Genomic DNA, 23,650 nt, shown 5'->3' on the forward strand with positions numbered 1-23,650 from the left:
CTTCTCAAAATGCATCACTTCACAGTTGTCAGGATAAAGTTCCATTTATCAATGCCTTACTCAAGTTTCCAACTGACCTATATGTGATTGTAGTCTTAGAGAGCTGAGTATTAGACAACCATCCTGGCCATCCACAATACAACCAGCTTTCATAAGTGCAGACTTACTAATCAAACCTCCTTTATTCAACTCATTAAAATATATCACAATAAATGTCTCAGCACCAATCGCTGTAGTACACTAATATTTACAGACTTCCAATCATTAAGAGTTTCTTGAAAAGCAATAAAATTGCAGATGCAGGAAATCTAAAACAAAAACAAAATATATTGAAAATACTCAGCAGATCATGCAACACCAGAACTATTTTTTCAGGTTGGAGATTTGACAATGAGTAGCTGACCTGAAACATTCACTCTATTTTTCTTCTCACCTGCTTCAAATTTCTGATATGCCTGTATTTCTTTTAGATAAATATTTCTTCATCTGTGCTGCATTTCATTTGGTTAAAAGAACGTGGCCTTCATTTAGTAGATTTTAAGAATCATATTGAATAAATGTGGGTGGCGGGGTAGAAATATGTCTCTACCAAAGGGGTAGGGTGCTCCTTCCATTCGCTAGCCTGCATGTCAGCCTTGGGCAAGGTGTAGCATGTGCTTAGCTCCCCGATCAGGGTGATGGGAGTAGGTAGTAGATGGTCATATGAGTAGCTGCTGTATATCACGTCCTAGTTTTGTGACCACTGACACCAGCCAGGCAATCTCTGAAGAGAACTGATAATGGCTGGGGTCACCCGTCTTGTATAGACACTGCTCAGGAGAATGCGATAGCAAACCACTTCTGCAGGAAAATTTGCCGAGAACAATCAAATGGCTAAATTTAATATCAAAGAATGTATGCAATATACAACCTGAAATTCTTACTCTTCTCAGTCATTCATGACACCAGAAACCCCATAGACTGAATGATAGAAACATCAGAACCAAAGCCCCCTCCCTCCTCCCATCTCACAAGCAGCAATAGAAGTATCGACAATCCCCTCCCCACCCTCCACTTGCCCCAGGAGAAGCACCGACCCCCACCCCTTTCCATGCAAGTGCTAGCAAAAGCCCCCGAGGAGACTTTGATTAAGAGTCCATCAAAAACTACAGTCCATGACCCAGCAGTTTGGTATCTCAAAAACCCACTGTTCCAATGTTTCATCTTCCATGTCGCTTCTCCAAGCCCCTCTGTTTCGGGGACCGACAGACTCTCAGTTTCGGGGCGGTGGGGGGGGGGGAGAGAGAGAGAGAGAGAGAGAGAGATAAATAAAGAAAAAAATCATCGGTGAGGAATCGGGCTGTCTGTGGGGCTGCCCCTTGAAGACGCACATCTCTAAGCCGCTCTTGGAGATAGCGAAACGCCTGGCCTCACAGCCAGTCTGAAAACCCACTGGTTGTGAAGAAATCATTTGAACTGTAGATCACAGACACAGACTACGATCCCCCATGTCACACGACATGACACATAATGAATGAACATGAATAAAAGGTGCTCTGGTATGAAGAACGCTGGAAGCAAGATTATAAATTCTACATAGTCACTTGACTGAAGTGTTTGACAATGACGTTTTATTATTGACATTGACCAGAAGACCACTATCATATCAGTACCTACGGAAAGCAAGATAAAGTGTTTGAATGACTACTGTTTGGTGACTCTGACATCCATTATCATGAAGTGTTTTGAAGAGCTGGTCATAGTTTGCATTATTGCATTAACACCAGCCTTGCAGACAACCTTAAGCCAATGTACTTCTCTACCTCCGGAACAGATCTAGAACTTTACCGGCTCGATAGGAGGAGGATTGGGCATGGGGCTAGCAACCCCATCCTGTGAAAAAAACCTGGTGCCTCAGAAATGCCAACAGAAGCTCCAAAGACCTCATCCTGGGAGAGGGAGGACACACCGAGAAGATGGGCTACACCTTGAAAGACCGGCCTAGGATAGACAACTCTGGCGAGCTGCTATGGCCCAGTAGGGGTGATGGGTTTAAGAAGAAGAGGAACAGGTCTATAGTTAATGCCATCACCCTGCCTCATGTACATTTTTGGACCATCTGAACACCAAGGCACCTATGTTAGACTATTGTTTGTTGACTACAGCTTTGCCTTCAGTACTACAATTCCAAGCAAACTCATCTCCAAACTCCTAACCTGGGGCTCAACACCTCCTTTGCAAATGGATCCTTGACTTATTGACCGCCAGATCACAATCAGCAAGGATAGGCAGCAACAACTTTGCTATGATGTCCCACAAGGTATTCATCAGCCCCCTACTCTACTCGCTGTACACTCATTAGCTTTGAGGCCAGATTCTGCTCTAACTGCAAGTTTGCAGATAATACCACCATAGTGGGCCGCATCTCAAATAAAAATGAGTCAGAGTACGTGAGAATATAGAGATCCTTGTAACATGGTGGCATGATAACAACCTTTCAGTCACAGTCAACAAAACATAAAAAAAGCTGGTCATTGACTTCAGGAAGGGGGCAGTGTACATCAATGGTGCTGAGGTCAAGAGGGTTGAGAGTTTCAATTTCCTAGGAGTAAAGGTCACCAACAGTCTGTCCTGATCCGAACATGTTGAAAACGTGGCCAAAAAAAATTATCAGTGCTCTATATCTTAATATATAATATAAGGTATTATATTCCATCTCGGTAGCCTCCAACCTGATGGCATGAACATCGATTTCTCGAACTTATAGAACATAGAACATAGAATAGTACAGCACAGTACAGGCTCTTCGGCCCAGAATGTTGTGCCAACCCTTACTCCCTGCCTCTCTTAAATTTCACTAGTGTATCTGCCTCCATCAGTGAGACCTGATGTAGTTTGGGAGACTGCTTTGCCAAGCACCTAAGCTCCATCCACCAGAAGAAGCAGTGGCCACCCATTTTAATTCCACTTCCTATTCCCATTCCAATATGTCAATCCATGGCCTCCTCTACTGTCGCAATAATGCCACATTCAGGTTGGAGGAACAACCTGAGTGGGGCTGTCCTGAATATAATGCCTGAAGGTAATGGCAAGACTCTTGGCAGTGTGGAGGATCAGAGAGATCTTGGACTCCAAGTCCATAGGACTCTCAAAGCTGCTACGCAGCTTGACTCTGTGGTTAAGAAGGCATACGGTGCATTGGCCTTCATCAACTGTGGGATTGAGTTTTAGATCCGAGAGGTAATGTTGCAGCTATATAGGGCCCTGGTCAGGCCCCACTTGAAGTACTGTGCTCAATTCTGGTCACCTCACTACAGGAAGGACATGGAAACCATAGAAAGGGTGCAGATGAGATTTACAAGGACATTGCCTGGATTGGGGAGCACACCTTATGAGAATAGGTTGAGTGAACTCGGCCTTTTCTCCTTGGAGCGACGGGGGATGAGAGGTGACCTGATAGAGGTGTACAAGATGATGAGAGGCATTGATCGTGTGGATAGTCAGAGGCTTTTTCCCGGGGCTGAAATGGCTAGCATGAGAGGGAATAGTTTTAAGGTGCTTGGAAGTAGGTACAGAAGAGATGTCAGGGGTAAGTTTTTACACAGAGAGTGGTGAATGCTCGGAATGGGCTGCCGGCGGCAGTGGTGGAGACGGAAACGATAGGGTCTTTTAAGAGACTCCTGGATGGATACATGGAACTTAGAAAAATAGAGGGCTGTGTTTAAGCCTAGGTAGTTCTAAAGTAAAGACATGTTCAGTACAGCTTTGTGGGCCGAAGGGCCTGTTCTGTGCTGTAGGTTTTCTATGTTTCTATTATTCTGCACTCCATTATTGTTTTACTTTGTACTACTTGGCCTCACTTTGGAAAGTCTGATCACCTGGCTGTACTTCTACTCCCTGACTATAGACAGAGACTGAAGACTGCAGCACCAGTAGTGAGGACCAAGAAGGTATGGACACAGAAAACACAGGAGCGCCTACAGGACTGTTTTGAATTGGTGGACTGGACTGTAATCAGGGATTCATCTTTGAATCTGGATGAGTATGCTGCTGTTGTTATTGACTTCATTAAAATCTGTGTGGATGAGCATGTGCCTACAAAGACTTACTGTACATTCCCAAACCAAAAGCCGTGGAAGAACCAGGAAGTACATCGCCTGCTGAAGGTGAGGTCTATTACATCCAAGTCTGATGACCCAGGTCTGTACCAGAATACCAGATATGATTTACAGAGGCCCATTTCAAGGGCAAAGAGACAATCTTGAACAAGGTTGGAGGTGACAGCGGATTTACGACAACTTTGGCAGGGTTTGCAAGACATTACTTCCTACAAAGCAAAACCCAACAGCATGAATGGCAGTGATGCTTCACTACCAGATGAACTGAATGCCTTCTTTCTCCCTTTGAAATATAACTACAGCTGTGAAGATCCCTGCTGCACTTGATGACCATGTGATCTCTGTCCCAGAGGCCGATGTTCGGCTGCCTTTAAAGAGGGTGAATCCTCGCTAGGCGGAAGATCCTGTTGGAATAGCAGGAAAGGCTCTGAAAACCTGTGCCATCCAACTGGCGAGAGCATTCAAGGACATTTTCAACCTCTCATTGCTATGGGCGGACGTTCCCACTTGCTTCAAAATGGCAACAATTATACCAGTGCCTAAGAAGAATAATGTGAGCTGCTTTAATGACTATCACCCAGTTGAGAGATTGGTCATGACTAGACTGAACTCCTGCCTCAGCAAGGACCTGGACCCTTTGCAATTTGCCTATTACCACAATAGGTCAACGGCAGATGCAATCTCAATGGCTCTTCACACGGCCTTAGACCACCTGGACAACAAAATCACCTATGTCAGGATACTGTTCATCAACTATAGCTCAGCATTTAATACCATCATTCCCGCACTCCTGATTGAGAAGTTGCAGAACCTGGGCCTCTGTACCTCCCTCTGCAATTGGATCCTTGACTTCCTAACCAGAAGACCACAATCTGTGCGCTTTGATAATAACATCTCCTCCTCACTGACGATCAACACTGGTGCACCTCAGGGGTGTGTGCTTAGCCCACTGCTCTACTCTCTATACATCTATGACTGTGTGGCTAGGCATAGCTCAAATACCATCTATAAATTTGCTGATGATACAACCATTGTTGGTAGAATCTCAGTTGGAGACAAGTGGGCATACAGGAGTGAGATATGCCAACTTGTGGAGTGGTGTCACAACAACAACCTGGCACTCAACGTCAATGAGACGAAGGAGCTGATTGTGGACTTCAGGAAGGGTAAGACGAAGGAACATATACTCATCCTCATAGATCAAAAGTGGATAGAGTGAGCAGTTTCAAGTTCCTGGGTGTCAAGATCTCTGAGGACCTAACCTGGCCCCAACATATCGATACAATTATAAAGGAAGCAAGACAGAGACTATACTTCATTAGGAGTTTGAAGAGATTTGATATGTGAACAAATACACTCAAAAACTTCTATAGTTGTACTGTGGAGAGCATTCTGACAGGCTGCATCACTATCTGGTATGGAGGTCTACTGCACAGGACCGAAAGAAGCTGCAAAGGGTTGTAGCATACAAAGACCCAGGATATCTTCAAGGAGCAGTGTCTCAGAAAGGCAGCGTCCATTCTTAAGGACCTCCAGCACCCAGGGCATGCCCTTTTCTCACTGTTACCATCAAGTATGAGGTACAGAAGCCTGAAGGCACACACTCAGCGATTCAGGAACAGCCTCTTCCTCCTGCCTTCCAATTCCTAAATGGACATTGAACCCTTGAACACTACCTCACTTTTTAATACATATAATTTCTGGTTTTTGCACGATTTTTAATCTATTCCATATATGTATACTGTAATTGATTATTTTTTATTATTATTACTTTTTCATTTTTTTCCTTTTTCTTCTATATTATGTATCGCATTGAACTGCTGCTGCTAAGTTAACATATTTCACGACACATGCCGGTGATAATAAATTTGATTCTGATTCTGAATGCACTTTTGTACAGAATTTATGTGTATGAATGGTATGCAAGACAAGTTTTTCACTATACCTCAATACAAGTGACAATAATGTGCCAATTTAATTTACCAATATGATCACATTACAGACTGCTTTGTGAATTCAAAGCAGAATCAAAATTGCCGACAGACATTTCTTCACATTATTTTATCAAGTACCAGCATCAAATATTACTAGGTTTAACTTCTGAAGGTGAGTACTTGTTATTGAATGTGAAACAACATGGATCTGCAACAGTCAAATGGCCACTATAAAGAAACTGAGGGTGGCCTTGAGTGGGAGAATGATGAGATCTTTCATTCGTACACCAGGAACCAATAATAACGTATGCAACTCTCTCACATCTTTTTTAATCAGCAATAATACACAATTCACTGAAATGTTACTGGTTGTAAGGAAAGGTAATAACCTGATAACACAGTAATCCCATCATTTGCTAATGTACCTAACTCTGCGGCCAGAATCTCATTGATGCTTCCTCTTCTTTGCAATGTCTTTTTCCTCCTTTTTGTTGCCCCCAACTGTTATGATATCCCTTTTTGCCCAGAAATGCCCTAATCACTGCCTTCACTATGTCCCAGATATCCAATATAATTACCTCACTGCTTGTGATATCCTCCCACTGACCACAATATCTCATTCACTCCCATGATGCTCAGCTTATCCCCCCCTCCCACCACTACGATGTGAGGTATCAATCTCTTTGCCCCAAAAGGATGTCCTTTTACTCCCCCTAACAAGATCCAAACCACCACAATGTCACATTTGTCCTTTCTTTTTGATCATTTTAAACAGGTCCCACTACTAACTTGGGCAGAAATAACAAAAAAATCTGCACCTTACACTTCTGGTTTCATTACTGTCACAGTGTACCATGGTTTAATAACCATCCTTCTCCCTTAGTCTTAGACATTACAGTGTAGATCCTAGATTTCAGCCACTTTGCTTCCCTTTTCTCTTACCCACAGAGCAATCTTTCCCCAAATACTCAAATTAAAGGCCAAAGTTTTAATTCAGTATATTGCTGGTTGGATTTCTCTTTGCTTTGCAGAAATTGCTAGGTTACACATGTACCCCATTCCTTTGTTTTCTTCCTGCATCTATGCCGCCATCATGACAACATTGCCATTGCTTTCTCTTTCTCTCTCTCTCTCTCTCTACTCTAAACAGTAATCTATCAAAACTTCCCCCAAGCAAAACTAATCCACTCTTCCCAAACATGCCCCTCCATTTGTGCTGATCATACCTTTGTTCTCTCTGAATTTTCCGTCTGCCTGTTAGTTTGTCTGTTCGTCCGTCCATCTAACTACCTATTTATCTTTCTATATGCCTGTCTGTCTTTAGGTCTACCTATCTATCTGTCTATCTATCTATCCATCTTCTACTACTAAATTCCTATCTGCTAGATTGATGGGATTTGTCCTTTCAGATGACATCACTCTGGCGATTGACACAGGTAGACCCAAGACCGAAGATTTTTGATGGGTTGGATGATTTCTGCCAAGCTAATGATAGGGTGCACTCTAATTAGCCTCAGGTCCTCTAGTTTAGGCAAGTGTGAAATCCACCCGTAATCCTGCTCATTTTAAATAAATTGGCGGCCGTTGGGTTTGCCGCTCATTTGACTCACTTTGGCTGGGATAACGTTGTGTCTACTTGACAATCTTCTTTTATCTTTTTGTTGCATCTCCATGCTCAAGTCTGTACATAATTGCAGTTGGCTATCATACCCATCTCTAAACACAGTGAATTCAAGATCTAACTCTCTGTATCAAACCACTCCTTTCCTTCTATTCACCCATCTTACTTCTGCAACTTTCTCCAGTTCTCTAGTCACGTCCTTACGTTTCTCAGTTCTGACTCCCTTTTGTGTTCTTTGTTCTGCCTGCCTTCCCTCCCATCTTCCCCAGCCTCTTCTATAATACACTACTACGAAATCCTATAACACATTATTGTGATATCAGAGAATTGTCCTCCTGATTTACTTCCCTTCTTGATCAGATAATGTTTTACTGATCATTTCTCGCCACAAAGAAAATAATTTTGGAATTATCATTGCAAAAATTAAAAAGGTCTCAGACCATTTCATGGTGTTGCATTAAGAGCTAATGTTCGTAATTCTATAGATATCTTAACAGTGAAGTGTTTTCTTTAATGGCTAATCTTAACCATGCAGAGAGAGAAGCTATTTAAATGTTTTAATAGTGGACATTTGATTTGGCTTTCATTAAATGGCTATTTTTTCTTATCTAATATAGATGTAAATTACTCATAATAGTTTAATATTTTAGCTTTGTGGTATGTACTCAGAAGTATGAGGTGATTCCTTTTCAAAAGCCATGGGTCAAGCTAGACTGCATTCATATTGCAAGGTCTCTTTCTAACAGATAATGAGCGAAGCCATTTATTTTCATTTGGCTGTACTTAATTGTATGACTCTTGCTTGGAATATTAACTCAATGGACAGGTGGTTGGAATTCCAAGCAAAGACAATGGAGCTGTTGCAGGAAAATAAATTCCTTGTCCTCAATGGGAAAAATATGACTAGAAATGTAGCCAAAATGCTAAATAAAATTAATTTAAGAAATGAATAAATTTAGTCAAGGTTGCATTAAAATTGAATCTGACACCATGCATTTGCTTGGAGTGCGGCAATTGTCGTCTTATTAACTGAGATCATTAAATAAAGTTTTAAAAATAGGAACCTGCCGTATCCGTGGATGGGTTGCCTGTAATTTGGTTCACACTCAATGTAGGTTAATTTATTAATGAACTGATTTTAATTGATTGTTTTCACTGGGTTTTCGCAGTTTGCCTGCACATAGTCACTCAGAGGGGTACGAGAGTGATCGGGCATAAGCCCTAATGGTAAAGTGTTAGAGATCGACAAGAGTTGTTTATTCTGTAAATTTGCGAGCAGGGTTCGCATTGATCCCCTGATAAAGGTGCGGTGGATGATATTTATAACATGTGTTTTGTATTGTGTTTACATCTCTGCGCTTCTCTGCTCGTCTACTATCGCTTGATTACTTTGTTTAAGAAAATAAGACTTACGAAATGCAGTTCCAATTGGTCTGAACCAGGAAAAGGGACTTGAACAAGGAGACTGAAACTGGCCAGAAGTAAACTGGTTTATTATGGCTGAGATACAATGTAATCTTTGGTTTGTGTGTGTGTGTATGTGTGTGTATAGTGGCAGCTGCTCTTGGTGGGAGTGGTGAGCATTACTGGGAGTGGCTCATTATGAAGCTTTCTTTACTGCCTTCCAGGGGCTTTACTTATTCATTATTCTCAGGGAGCGCTGCCAGTAGCGGCTTCATAGCTCTTCAGCGCTTTAGACTACAAGCTGTGACCGTTGGGTGGAAGACTTGCACTCCTGTTAGCAACCCCTGGCTTTAAATTCTTCAAGGACAGCTTTTTAATCTTGCCAGCCCAGCTGGCTGTGCGTGCGTGAGTAGCTATGGACGGCTAAAGGTACTGTTTTAAGAGTTAACAGGAAAGGAGCAAAAAAAAAGGCTTTGGAACCGCCTCCGTTTATTATAAGGGACTCAGTTGCTGTTCCAGTGTTTATCAGCAGCCCAGATCAGAGTCTGCAGTGGTGAAGCTGGAAAGCATCAGCTTATCAGTGCTGGTCGCGTGGCTTCTTTGTGTACAGCAGCTGCTGTTGAATGCATGGGCAAATACTGAGGCTCAGCACTGGGCAGTTAAACACAGACCCAAGGAACACAGGAAATACATGTATCTTTTCTAAACAAGAGATTTAAACCACTTTGTACACAATCCCCAGGGTTACATCTGTGCATTATTTACCCTCAATTGAGTTAACACTTAAGTGGATGTCAGAAACCCCCACAATAATCAAAGTGGTTCATTATTGAGGGTTGTTATATTTTTTAAAAAATGGATGTACGTTTTTATCCAGCTGCTGCTGGCAACACTATTCCTGGAGATCCTTCCAACCTGGACCTTTCCCAATGCTTGGGCTACTACAACTACAACAAGGTGAAAAGATTTCTTTATCTTCATTGTTTCATGCTTTACGTGATAGTTTGTAAGAAGCAAGATGATTGAATAACTTAGCATTAAATTGTATCCTGCATATACATTGTCACTGTTTTATTGATTTTATGACTCTACCATTTTGTTTCTATGATTTCAAATGTATTGTGTACACTTAAAGTCATTAGAAAGTAACTCCAAGTGCATAATCATTATCTGTCATTTTAGATTTCCAAAATCAATAGAGACATTGATGAGTTTGGCAGCACTATCATGAGCCAGAAACTTATTGTTAACCATCTTCTGAAGAAAAGGCCATATTTGCACTCCTGAAAATCAGGCAGTTAACTGAAGCATCATTTTCAATATTTTATTCTGCTGCCTGTGGATATACACTTCAAAAGTAGTGTTTTTTAAAAGTGGATTATTTGTTTGAAGTTATAAACTTGAATACCAGAGAATTTTACAGATTCAAGCAGTGTAAAAATGTTCTGTCACGTAAAAGTTTACAGCCCGTTTTGGAGATCATTTGAAATTAATTTATGTCTTATGAAATGCAGTATTTTATTGTGTTGGTAATGTGCTCTCCTTTTGATACATGCACTGCATTGACTTTATTACTTGTTTACTGGATGCTTTTACTGTCTCTGAGTAACACATTGCCCTGGCAATTGTTGCTGCAGGCTTATGGGACATTGCATCTAATTATTGCTTAATTAATGTGAGAAAGTTTATTTCCCCCCCCCCTTCATTTTCGTCTGTTATCATTTTCATGGCAGATTCTCTTGTTCTGTGTATTAGGAAAGTAATCCTTTTGTGCTGTAGAACCAAGTACTATTTCTGAACTCTCACATGGTAAATACAAGGTTGTAATAATCACGTTCTCTTTTCAGCATTATTAGCACTGCTGATCTTTGTTGATAGCTGCATCATCATTGCTGCTTAGTAAAGAGTATGGTGAATTCTAAAGAGAGGGTTTGGTAATTCTAAAATGCCTTTCTGTGCTCCTGTGACTGTTTTGATGACCTGCTGTAGATATGCTACCATCTAGCAAGTCCAATTGATTGTGTTATTTAGCATACAGTTGTCATCCTGCTGAGTAAATGCTTGCTCCATTCTCCCATGTTTCACTGGAAAGGTGTTAAATGTTTGGAAGCAGTTCCTAGTTTAATTTCAGTCATGAATTTGTGAACCTTTTTGAGTTGAATTAGGTGTTAATAGTACATAAAACTTTCTGAATATTGTACTTTGAAGCATTTGATGTTTAAGAGCTGAAACTTTGGTGGAAGTGCGGCAGTAGTTATATGAGTAAAGATTGTACCATGCTGAAGCATGCTGAATATTGAAAATCACCTGCAAAGTTGGAACAATAATACTATTTTAGTTTGTTTAAAGGATAATGTAATTTTGTAACAAAGAAACTGTCTTAAACTGTTTAGAATTAACTCAGTGCCATGGTGAATGTTAGAAAATGAAAATGCTTTGATTATTACTCAACCACAGGCTCCGCCCACTGTTATTACTCCATCTCTGAGCATCATCATCATCATCGTTATCATCAGCATTAACTTCAATGTGTCAGAATCTGATCTAAGCAGTGACAGTCTACCCTGCAATCATTGACATCACAATGGATAAAAATTAATTTTCTTGTAATACCTGAAAACATCAGTATTATCAGTGTAAACATCGGGGTGCTTTTGTAAAAATAAATCTTGTTTCTGAAGATGGAAAATTTGTCATTTTTTAAAAAAAGACAGTTATTTCACACAAGGTTGCAATTAGAATATTTTCCCTCCCTAAAATGTACAAAAATGATTGTACTTGTATCTAGAAAATGAGTGAAAATGGAATTCTGATATATATTTGGACATTTGGCAGAGGTTGATAGGCTTCTATTGCTTTGAGTAATGCCTACTTAGAAATTGGAGAACTGCAGCATTGTCACTCATACCTTAAGTACAGTAAAGACTTTTTCTGGGTACAAGTCAGAAACATTATGCATTTAATGATCTTGAATCAGTTTTTTTTCCCCGATATTGTAAGTGCCTGAAGTACAATCTAATGGCACAAAGGTAATTAGTTTAGATTGACTGGCTAACCCATGTTTTTGTTGACTGTGTGCAGTTGTCCAGTCACCATTGTTTACCAACAGTAATATATTCAAAATATCCTGCATGCAGTAAAGTCAAAATGGTGCATGAAATAAAAATCTTCCAACTACAGAATTTGAGAGTTTGTCCCATAATTGGAGTAGGAGGAATCTGCTGCAGCTATATGAGCTTGTCCAAAAGGTATTCAACACAGTTGCAGTATATATCATTTGTACTACAGTTAGATATTTTTGGTCTGAAGTTCAAAGTTTTTTTTGATTATTAGATGAATTGGAATGATCCAAATTTAAGATTACAGGTAATCCAAAATGTTGCTATGCATATTTATGAGAAAGAGGAGGAGCTGGAGTATGTTTGATGCAAATATAATATTTCCCAGCAGTTAAATGCTTTTATTCTTAAGCTGAAGAAACAAGTTTTTGTTTTTTGATATTTTCTGTGTCCATTTCAACATAGCCTTATGGCATGTCTTCAAGATAGTTTTATAAAGTACCTACCAAAAACTTTAGTCAGGCTATTTGTTCCCAGGTAGTTCTCTGCAAAGGTAGTAGATATTGTTGATATGCAGAGCAGCTATGATGTAATGGGATGTCTGAATAGTTGATGGAAGTTAGATTAGAATGTTTAGACTAACCCTGTGTTGGTGGGGAGGAAGCTATGCCCATTATTAGTACACTTGTCAAAGGTGGATGCAGTGAGAATTGAATAAAAGTGTGTGGTTAACATTCTTGGTGGACAATAAAATTCTAACTCTTCATTAGTTTGTTCTGCATCTCAACTATTTGCGCCTCCAAAAAACAGCAAGTGAGAGGAATAATTTCTGGACTGCTGTTTTCTTTGAAATTGTAATTGGTGAATGAAGTCATTGCAAGGGAGTAGATGATAAAGGATAAGTTGAGGACCTATCTTTTTTTTGTTGTTGAAGGTATCCAAAGCAGTATATAAATAAGATGATGCATATTTGCATATTAGCATTTGAGGCAAATCTTGTTTTATTATTTCATAAAAACATCTACTGAACAAATGCAGAATTTATTTTGCAGCTTTGAGCTAATGATCCAACTCAGAATTAGCTACCTCTGGAAAAGAAGTTTTGTATTCACCACGTATTACAACTCGGATTTAATCAGCGTAGCTTAATTTGACATCAGAGAGAACACTACATTATAAACAGTGACAGTGATCATAGTTTAACATTACTGTTCATCCTCCATTCATAAAATTTTGCTAAAAGTTTATTTTCCTTTTCAGTAGCAAACCATGTTCTGGTTTTTTTGATAAATAATTTATCAAAAAATGTGATAAATAAAAATGGTTATCAATTTTTTAACATTCCAAGGCTCAGTAAATGAAAATCTTGCTCAATAAATTTAGTTTTGGGAGAGATTAGTTTTTAAATAACTTTGAAATGTACGTGCAGGAAGGGAATATTTAAATAATGCATGCATTAAATATGACACTAGAGCAATTGAACTGGGGTTAATACAAGGGCTGAGGAAATTGACAGGAAATATATACACAGCAGCAATAGAAGATTGCATTCTGTCGTTTGCAAAGAATATGTTTATATTTGTGAAGTGCTTTAGAAGTTATGATCTATTGTACAAATGTTACAAAGATATTGAGGGAAAAATGTAAATAAGGACAATTGTAATGAAAAGCCACTTTACATTAATATAGTATAACACTGATTTTATATGCAGAAAATAATGCCATCTTGCCTGGGTGTGTGCAATCATAGACTACGTTAATATGTTTTATTTTCACAGTTTGCTACTTAACCAGCATGTGGTAATCAGCATCATTCTCCAGCCTCTTTCTGTGGTGCATATTTAAACAAGGAGAAAAGTACTCAGCTGGGTCTGAGGTTCGGTGCTGGCAAAACACAAGTGATAGATGTGCTTACCATCTTTTTAGTGTGTATTGATTTAACTGCTATGATCCATAAACAGGCTGTATCAATAAACTTCTGAAAATGAATTCAGAAAATGTTACTCAAGATTAGCAATGTCAATGTTGAGGAAAAACAAAAATATTTACTGAAAAAACAAAGTGTTTTATAAAACGTGAAGATTCTTGAAGTAAGGGTTTTGTTTGTGTTTTTCTTAAATGCAGTAAATATCATTGCTATTTTTCATTAATATATAAAATTGACAATGTACTGAGTTATGATTTTAAATAACCAAAAGTGTCTCCCATCTGCTTTTGTTTGTTTACTTGGGTTAAATACATTGTGACCTTGCTGTGCTGGGAAAGAACCAATTTAATCTCAGGAAAGGTTGGATATAATAAGGAATTATAGATAGGAAGAATCTGAAGATTCCCTACCTTGTCTCTTTTATAATGTTACAGTTCAATTCAATTGATGTAAAATTGTATGGATAGATTAAACAATCAATTTTGCTTAAATATTCTGAGCTAGAGAGAGACTTGCAACTTGTATATGCCTGAAATGATGTGTTGTATATGTAAGATCACAGCAGGGAACAAGAGAAATTGTTTACTTATTATGGATGAAAAGCCTCTATTCCTTCCTGAAACACAAGAGTTTTTCAGTACCTTTGCTCCAAAGGCACTTGCACTTTGTGTTGCTAAGCCGTTGGTGGCTGTGAGAGCAGAGCAGTTGCGGTATTATTGTCCTGCTACTTGTAGTGACAAGATCCCTAAGTTTGTAATATGTAATTCTGAAATAACTATCAGATGGAGGAGATAGAACTTACTTCCAGAAAGTAGAAGGGAACCTGCTTTTGGAAAGTTACTTCATAATGTGCATGTTTCCTAAATTTGGAGGGGGAAGGGCAATAACTGTTCAATTTCTTTGTCTTGGTCCTTGGCATACCTTTTGGTAACCCTGGTAACAAAACAGTTTGCAAGAGAATGATTTGTCACAGCATGGTACTGTATTTGAAGCCACATATGCATAAGTGGTTTAAAATGGTATTTTTCTGCATCAGTTTCTCCACTGTGACTACTGAAATGATTTTAATTACAAGCTTGTATGGAACAGTAGTAATAAAAGTACCTGACCTCAGTGTAATCTGCCTCAATGCTGGCTGTCAATGATAATGCTTATTATACTGTGCATAATTTGGGTATTAGTGGCCAAACCAATTTCTGTATTTGACAATTACTAGGATTTGCTTTATTCTAAAGTTCATTTGGTGTCGCCAGCTGTCTTAGCATATTGATCAATAATTGCACACTTGCTTAATTTTTATCATGAGTGCTTTCAGCAGCTAAGTATGGCTATATAAAAACTAATTTGTTTTCAACAGGATTTGACTACAAGCATTATACTACTAATAAATAACTCTCTCACTAGAAGCATGTTCCCTTTTGAGGTAGGAACTGGGATGTTGCCACACGTCTTTACTGGAGTCATTAATGGTCAAATGAATACCCCACAATGAGACAAGGGTAGAGGGTGCAAAATCTTGTTGAAAACGTGGTTGAAAGTGTATCTGAATAATGATGATCTCGCTTTGAAAACAAAGCAGAAGTATTGACTTGGATATTGTCACTTTAATCTCAGTTCAGAGACTAACTGGAGGTGATGGAACTGTTGCGCGGCAGGGTCTTGCCAAATTACAGAATGGTAGAAATCCACAGTTCTGAGGGTGACCTTTTGGCCACTGGTGTCCATATTAGTGGAAAATTGCTATTTGTATACATCGCACTTCCCAGATATCAAACTACATTCTTGTAGGTAATGCCACGTCAGAATTGATCCATGTACATTGAAAGCGAAATTGGGTCATTTGACTTCCTCGATTATTTGAATAAAACAAAAAAAACTCAATTCCTTCCCTAAGGAGCTTCCACACTTAAATCTGGCCCTCAGGTTTTTGAACGTGTTGCTGAAGAGTATAGATTCTTCTTAATCCATCTCCAGACCTTTCAAGATGCTATCATCTTGGTTAATTGGCTTAATACTAGTCCCTGTCTGATTCTTGGTACATTTTTTTCCTGCAAACCAGGCCAATACCGATTTCCCCCACATGTGAGCAGTCTCTGAGCAAAAGGGTCGGTACAGGCAAATGGCAAGTTGTTGTAAGTAGGGTTTAAGATGTTAAAAGATGGCGAACTCCTGGAGTTGTAAATACAGATTGTTTTGGTCACTACTAAATACCATGTGGGCAGCAGCTGCATATCTGAAGGTGCAAGGAATTACTGTTGAATTGTGTAAAATGACTACACAAATAACATAGAAACATAGAAAATAGGTACAGGAGTAGGCCATTCGGCCCTTCAAGCCTGCATTGCCATTTATTATGATCATGGCTGATCATCCAACTCAGAACCCTGCCCCAGCCTTCCCTCCATACCCCCTGATCCCCGTAGCCAATGAACTGGCCTCAACTGTTTCCTGTGGCAGAGAATTCCACAGATTCACCACTCTCTGTGTGAAGAAGTTTTTCCTAATCTCGGTCCTAAAAGGCTTCCCCTTTATCCTCAAACTGTGACCCCTCGTTCTGGACTTCCCCAACATCGGGAACAATCTTCCTGCATCTAGCCTGTCCAATCTCTTTAGGATTTTATACGTTTCAATCAGATCCCCCCTCAATCTTCTAAATTCCAACGAGTGCAAGCCCAGTTCATCCAGTCTTTCTTCATATGAAAGTCCTACCATCCCAGGAATCAATCATGAAATAATACATGTTTTTCACTTGTAATTCAGAGCAAGCAGAAGTCATTTTAACCTAATCTGTATTGAAAGAAACTAACAGGACCAGGTTGAACAACAGTTTGGCAGCCCACCCAATTTTACCCTTCACTGACTTCAGTGGAGGGTAATTTGAGCCTGGTGTCAAAATGGCATGTAGTGTGGGTTTTGTCAATTTCCTACTGGGTGAATTAGGTCAAAATTACCACTAAGGTTTCAGCTTGTTGATCTTGGGATTGTTTTGGAAGAATTAATATATATCAAATATGGCTGCTATAAATGGCAGGTGCAAATTTTGTAGCTTTTGGTTTTAGTGTTGGCTATTAATGTAATAATCCCTGATACTTAAACTGCATTTGGGCATCTGCCAGTATACAATCTTAGATTTAGTAGATAACTCTTATCATATTGATTCAAACTGAAGGCAGGCACTTTGGGGGACACAATATAAATGGAACATTGGACCGGAAAATTACTGCTGTTCTATCCAAAGAATTGAATTGGTTATATATTCTATGTTGTAAAAGTTTATGGGAAAATAATGTATTAAAACATTCTTCTGTGATGACTTTTTGCCTTGTCAGAAGGTTAAGGCTGCATTCTACTGCAGTTGTACATTATTCATTATAAAACATAGTAAAGAGCACAGTTCTAAAGTCCAATTGAATTGGTTTTGGCTGCTGTATTGTGTTGTCAGTTAACTGGAAAAACACTTCTGTTGTATATAGTGACAGTGAGCATAAATGCTTTGCTTTCCAGAGTACAGAGTGGAACACAGCTTGTTTCTTTGTGATTGAAAGTGGTTCAAATCCTCCTAGGTAACTGGCATTGACTTTTAAAGCCCTGGACATATGGTACAGTAAATGATTTGTATTTACAGTACTGCCAGGCCTGGGTATCATGTTTCATAAAGGCAGTGTTTTGTAACAGTGCCCTAGTTTGTATTCCCAGTTCTCTTTTCAGTGTGCCATGTCTCGGTATCCAGCTATTGAGGTGGCCATTATCTTTTACAAATCATTGCATCTGTTATCTTCTCAGGTTACTGTTGGCAAAGGATTGAGCCTCAACTGCCTACATATTCAGTTATCACTTTGCTTGTTTGTTGGCTGTCTGACCAAATGTAGCAAAGATTTTTTTTGCTATAGTTACAGTGTTATAATTTTAAATGTTTCATTATATTTAATGATGCAGGTTTTTTAAAAGAAAAGAATGGGTCAGCAGACATGTTTCAATTTGCTTTAATTAAGTTGATTTGTTTAACTATTTATTTGGTGTTTGGAATGGTTAAGAAATCTGCTTTCCATGCACTTGCTCTTTGTGGGATTTAAGTTCCATTCCCATTTTAGTTCTCATTAACCTGAATCCAGTCTTCTGTATTGTTGCAATGCAAAAAACCTGAAGACAGTGGGAATTATAAATTTTTTCTCTCAATGCAGAATGCTCATTAGCAATGACAGGCTGACTATTATTGTATAACTGGAAGCCTGCAAGCAGATGTAGCTAAAAGGAAACTCCCGTATTGCTTGATCAACTTGTTCCAAAAGCAGCAACAACTTCTAACATTCAACCAGTGCTGTTTGAGGGGGTACATTTGAAACTGTTCCATAAAATTTTGCTCCACAATGCAAAGCAGTTGAAGTCTTAAATGGCATTTCCAAGCAGATTATCCTGAATCACATCTTCAAAATAATATGTTTATTATTCTAAATGCATTCTACACCTTGTTGTAATTTGCATTATATTTTAATGTAACTTGTTAGTTTTCTATCAGCGAAATTACTTAAAATTGTGCAGTGATGCTTAATAAGAGAACTGTTTAGGTAGTGCTGTTTATAATAGAGGTGGATGAAAAAAGGTACAGCGTTTGTATAACATTCCTCTGCCTGTGAGAATTACTTAAATAACTAAAATGGATTAATACTTTACAAGTAACCTCAGAAGGTGATATAAATAAAATATTGCTCTGTTAGCACTGCAAATAGTTTGCTTGCAGTGTACAGTATATATTCAAATGCTTCAATTTTTTTAAAATAGTCAATAGAAATGATATGAATGATTTTACAACAGCTTAATAATAGAGCAAACTACTTAGAGAATTGTATTTGTAATCAGGCAAAAAATGGATACACTGTTCATTTTGTATGTTTTTAAAAAATCCAAATTTGAGGGTAAATTTTTTCAAAAATGTGGAATATCCAGAGATTTCAGATTTGCAAGTAATGAACTTCTGAATAACTGCGTTATAGAGTGGTCTGGCTTTGGCTCAACAGGCTTGAGCAAGCATGGACAGAGGTTCTAAGTAAGTAATTTCTAGTAAGTTTTTCCTTACTGTTAGTACTTAGCTGGTGTGCTGAGAACCAGTCCAGAGGTAGTGATATGTTCTTGGTGCGAAGTGCAGGAACTCTGGGAGAATAACTACATCTGCATGAAGTGCGTCAAGCTTCAGCTCCTTGGAGACCGTATTAAGGAACTGGAGCTACAGCTGGATGACCTTTGGCTCATATGGGACAATGAAATGATAAATGGGAGCTGTAGGGAGGTAGTCATACCTATGCTGCAGAAAGCAGGTACCTGGGTTACTGTGCAAATTAACCCTGCGGCCATTCCCCTCAATAATAAGTGTACTGTTTGTTGGAGATGACCACCCAGTGGAAGCAGCAGCGATCAGATCCCTGGCATGGAGTCTGTCTCTGTGGCCCAGGAGGGAAATGGGGAGGGGAGCAGTGGAGTAGTGCTAGGGGATTCCATGTTTGGAGGAGTGGAAAGCAAATTCTGTGGATGTGAAAGAGAAACTTGGATGGTATGCTGCCTCCCAGGTGCCAGGGTTGAGGATGTCAAGGACCATGGCCATGGCATTCTAAAGGGGGAGGGTGAACAGTCAGAAGGTTGGAAAAAGGAGGTCGTCCTGAGGGGAGAAGATAGGGAATTAGATAGTATGCTGAAAAGCAGAACCTCTGGGGTAGTAATCCCTGGGCTAAGCACCAGTGAAGGTAAGAATAGGATGATTTGGCAGATGAATGAGTGCAGGGGTCAGGGTTTCAGATTTCTGGATCATTGGGATCTTCTCTGAGGAAGGTATGACCTGTATAAAAGGGACCTGATACACCTTAACCTGAAGGGGACCAATATCCTTGCAGGCAAGTTTACTAGAGCTGTTGGGGTAGGTTTAAACTACTCTTGAATGGGGATGGGAACCAGAGTGATAGGGCTGAGGATGGGGTAGTTTGTGTACAGCTAGATGTAGTGTATTGTGAAGCAGTGAGGAAGGATAGGCAGATGATAAGGCAAATTGCAGTCAGTGGTATGAGATAACATGTAACAGAAGTGCGAAGTCAATAATGGTGATAAATACAAGACTGTAGATGTTATACTTGAATGCACGTAGCATACGGAATAAGTTAGATGATCTTGTGGCGCAGTTAGAGATTGGCATGTATGATGTTGTGGGCATCTCGGAGTTGTGGCTGAAAGTGGATCATAGTTGGGAGCTTAATATCCAAGAATTCACATTGTATCTAAAGCACAAGGTAGGCAGGCAGAGGGGATGGGTGGTTCTATTGTGTGTGTGTGTGTTTTTTTTTGGAGCAGCTTGTGGTTAAACCCACTAGGGGAAAGACATTTCTCCATGGACACCTTCACAGCGATTGCGCAACCACCACGGACTCTAGATTGGTTGTTATGTTATGTCTTAGATTTGATTAGGAAGCTTAAGATAAAGGAACCCTTAGGAAGCAGTGATCATAATATGATAGAATTCATCCTGCAATTTGAGAGGGAGAAGCTAAAGTCAGATGTATCTGTATTCCAGTGGAATTAAGGGAATTATAGAGGCATGAGAGAGAAGAGCAATGGCTGGTATTTATCGGGGAAATTTGAAAGATGCAGGAATGATACATCACAAAGATGAAGAAATATTCTAAAGGGAGGATGAGACAACTATGGCTGATAAGGGAAGTCAAAAACAGCATAAAAACAAGAGAGGGCATATAACACAGCAACAATTAGGAAGTAGAAGATTGGGAACCTTTCTAAAACACTAGAAGGCAACTAAAAAGTCTTAGGAGTGAAATGATGAAATATGAAGGTAAGCCAGCCAATAATATAAGAAGATATAACAAGATTTTTCAGATGTGTAAAGAATAGTAGAAAAGAGAGTAGATATTGGATCACTGGAAAATGACACTGGAGAAGTCGTAATGGGGAACAAAGAAATAGCGGAAGAACTTTAATATTTTGACCATTGGTCTTTACTGTGGAAGACACCAGCAGAATGCCAAGAGTGTGAGAGTGTCGGGGCAGAAGTGAGTGTCATGGCTCTTACTAAGGAAAGTGTGCTTGTGAAGCTGAAAGGCCTGAAGGTGGATAAATCAGCTGGACCAGATGGACCTCACCCCAGGGTTATAAAAGAGGTAGCTGAAGAGATTGTGTAACAATCTTGCAAAAATCACTAAATTCTGGAGGGTTATGAAGGTTCCTGAGGATTGAAAAACTCCAAATGTCACTATTCTTTAGGAAGGAGGGGAGGCAGATGAAAGGAAATTATAGGCTAGTTAGCTTGACTTCAGTGGTTGGAAAGATTCTGTAGTCCATTATTAAGGATGAGGTTTCAAGGTACTTGATAAAATAGGCCAAAGTTAGCATGGTTTTCTAAAGGGGAAAAATCTGTTGGAATTCTGTTGGAATTCTTTAAGGAGATAACAAGCAGGATAGATAAAAGCTAGTCAGTGGATGGTGTTTCTTTGGATTTTCAGAAGGTCTTTGACGAGGTGCTGCACATGAGGCTGCTTAACATGATAAGAGCCTGTGATATGACAGGAGAAGTACTAGCACGGATTGAAATTTGGCTGACTGGCAGGAGGCAGAGTCTGGGAAAAAGGGGGCCTTTTCTGGTTGGCTGCTGGTGACTAGTGGTATTCTGCAGGGGTCTGTGCTGTATGTCAATGACTTGCATGATGGAGTTGATGGCTTTATGGACCAGATTGCAGATGATATAGGTGGAGGGGCAGGTAGTGTTGAGGAAGCAGGGTGTCTGCAGAAGGGCTTAGACAGACTGGGGAAATGGGCAAAGAAATGGCAGATGGAATATAATGTAGCGAAGTACACTTTAGCAGAAGGAATAAAGGTGTGGACTAAAGTGGGGAGAAAATTCAAAAATAGAGAGGTGCAAATGGACTTGGGATTCCTTGAGCAGGATTCCTTAAAGGTTAACTTTTAGGTTGAATTGGTGGTGAGGAAGGCAAACACAATGTTGGCATTCATTTTGAGAGGACTAGAATACAAAAGCAAGGATGTGATGCTGAGGCTTTTAAGACATTGGTCAGACTGCACTTGGAGTATTATGAGCAGCTTTGGACTCCTTATCCAGTGCCAGAGGGCAGAGCCTCGGAATTGAGGGACATCCATTTGAAATGTAGATGAGTAAAGATTTCTTTAGCCAGAGGGTGGTGAATCTGTGAAATTCATTGCCACAGTTGGCTGTGCAGGCCAAGTCATTTGGGTATATTTAAGGAAGGGGTTGACATGTTCTTGATTAATCAGTGCATCAAAGTTTACGGGGAGAAGGCAGGAGAATGGGATTGAGAGGGGTAAGAAATCAGCCATGATGGAATGGTGGAGTGGACTCAGTGGGTTGAATGACTTAATTCTGCCCCTATGTCTTATGGTTTAATGGGTGCATGGGACATGCTGCCTGTGGTGACGGTGGAGGCAAATACGTGAGGGACATTTAAAAGGGCACATGGATGGAAAAAGTTAGAGGGTTATACAGTAGGGAGGGTTAGATTGATCTTAGATTAGGTTGGAAAACATTGTGGTCTGGAGTGCCTGTGCTGAGCCCTAGAGTTCTATATTCTATGTGGAATCTCTCGTATTCTCCCTTAGTGATGCTTTGATTCGCAGTACCACCAGCACTGTCACTCCCAGCTCACTCCGTGCTCAGAGTGGTCACTCTTCCATTAATGAGGACATGTTGGCTTTCACTATAAACGCGCACAAAACAGACACATCAAGTCGGGCAGTATCTATGGAGGGGAGTAAACAGTTGACATTTCAAGCTGAGACCTTCATCAGGACTGGAAAGGAAAGGGGCATGGGTGTAACGTTGGGCTTTATAAGGTGTTGGTCACACCACATTGGCATATTGTGAGCAATTTTGGGCCCCGATCTAAGAAAAGGTATACCAGCACTGGAGATGGTCCACAGGGGCTTACAAGAATAATCCTGGGAATAATAGGGTTACCTTATGAGGAGTATTTGATGGCTCTGAGCCTGTACTTGCTGGAGTTTAGAAGAATGAAGAGCAATCTTATTAAAACCTATTAAATATTCAAAGACCTTGTTAGAATGGATGTGGAGGCGCTGGTTATTATAGTGGGTAAGTGTAGAACTAGAGGGTACAGCCTCAGAATAGAAGGATGTACCTTTAGAAAAGAAATGTGGAACTACTTTTGCCAGAGGGTGGTGAGTCTGTGGAATTCGCCTCCACATCCATCTGTGGCAATGAAGTCATTGGATTTACTTAAAGTGGAGGGTGATAGATTCTTGATTAGTTAGGCATCAAAGATTATGGGGAGAAGTCAGGAGAATGGGGTTGAAAGGGAAAATAAATTAGTCATGATCGAACGGCAGAGCAGCTTTGATGACTCAAGTCTTATGGTCTTAAACTTTCTTGGCTGTAGGTTAGAGTATGATGAAAATTAAGAATTGGACTCACACTGGAGACAGAAATAATGATACTGGACTTGCCTGAAGCTTTATAAAGTTGTGTTAAATCTATTCAAGAAAAAAAACTAAAAGGCTTAGTTCCAAATGCTGCTCTTCACTGCTTATGGAGTCGTGAGGGAAAAACAATAACTCATTGAAGT

The 23,650-nt window shown here is 39.7% G+C and overlaps 1 protein-coding gene across 3 annotated transcripts in view; it reads left to right on the top strand.

The window, feature by feature from the left end:
• Window positions 1–9,319: 9,319 nt before the first annotated feature.
• Window positions 9,320–23,650, top strand: part of tox3 (TOX high mobility group box family member 3) — a 108,691-nt gene continuing 94,360 nt past the window's right edge. For all 3 annotated transcript variants that reach the window (XM_063067440.1, XM_063067442.1, XM_063067443.1), the window contains exon 1: window positions 9,320–10,013. In XM_063067440.1, the coding sequence (XP_062923510.1) occupies window positions 9,912–10,013 (102 nt within the window). In that variant the 5' untranslated portion in view covers window positions 9,320–9,911. The remainder of the gene's footprint in view (window positions 10,014–23,650) is intronic.

Source organism: Mobula hypostoma, chromosome 14 (genome assembly GCF_963921235.1).
Source record: "Mobula hypostoma chromosome 14, sMobHyp1.1, whole genome shotgun sequence".
NCBI lineage: Eukaryota > Metazoa > Chordata > Chondrichthyes > Myliobatiformes > Myliobatidae > Mobula > Mobula hypostoma.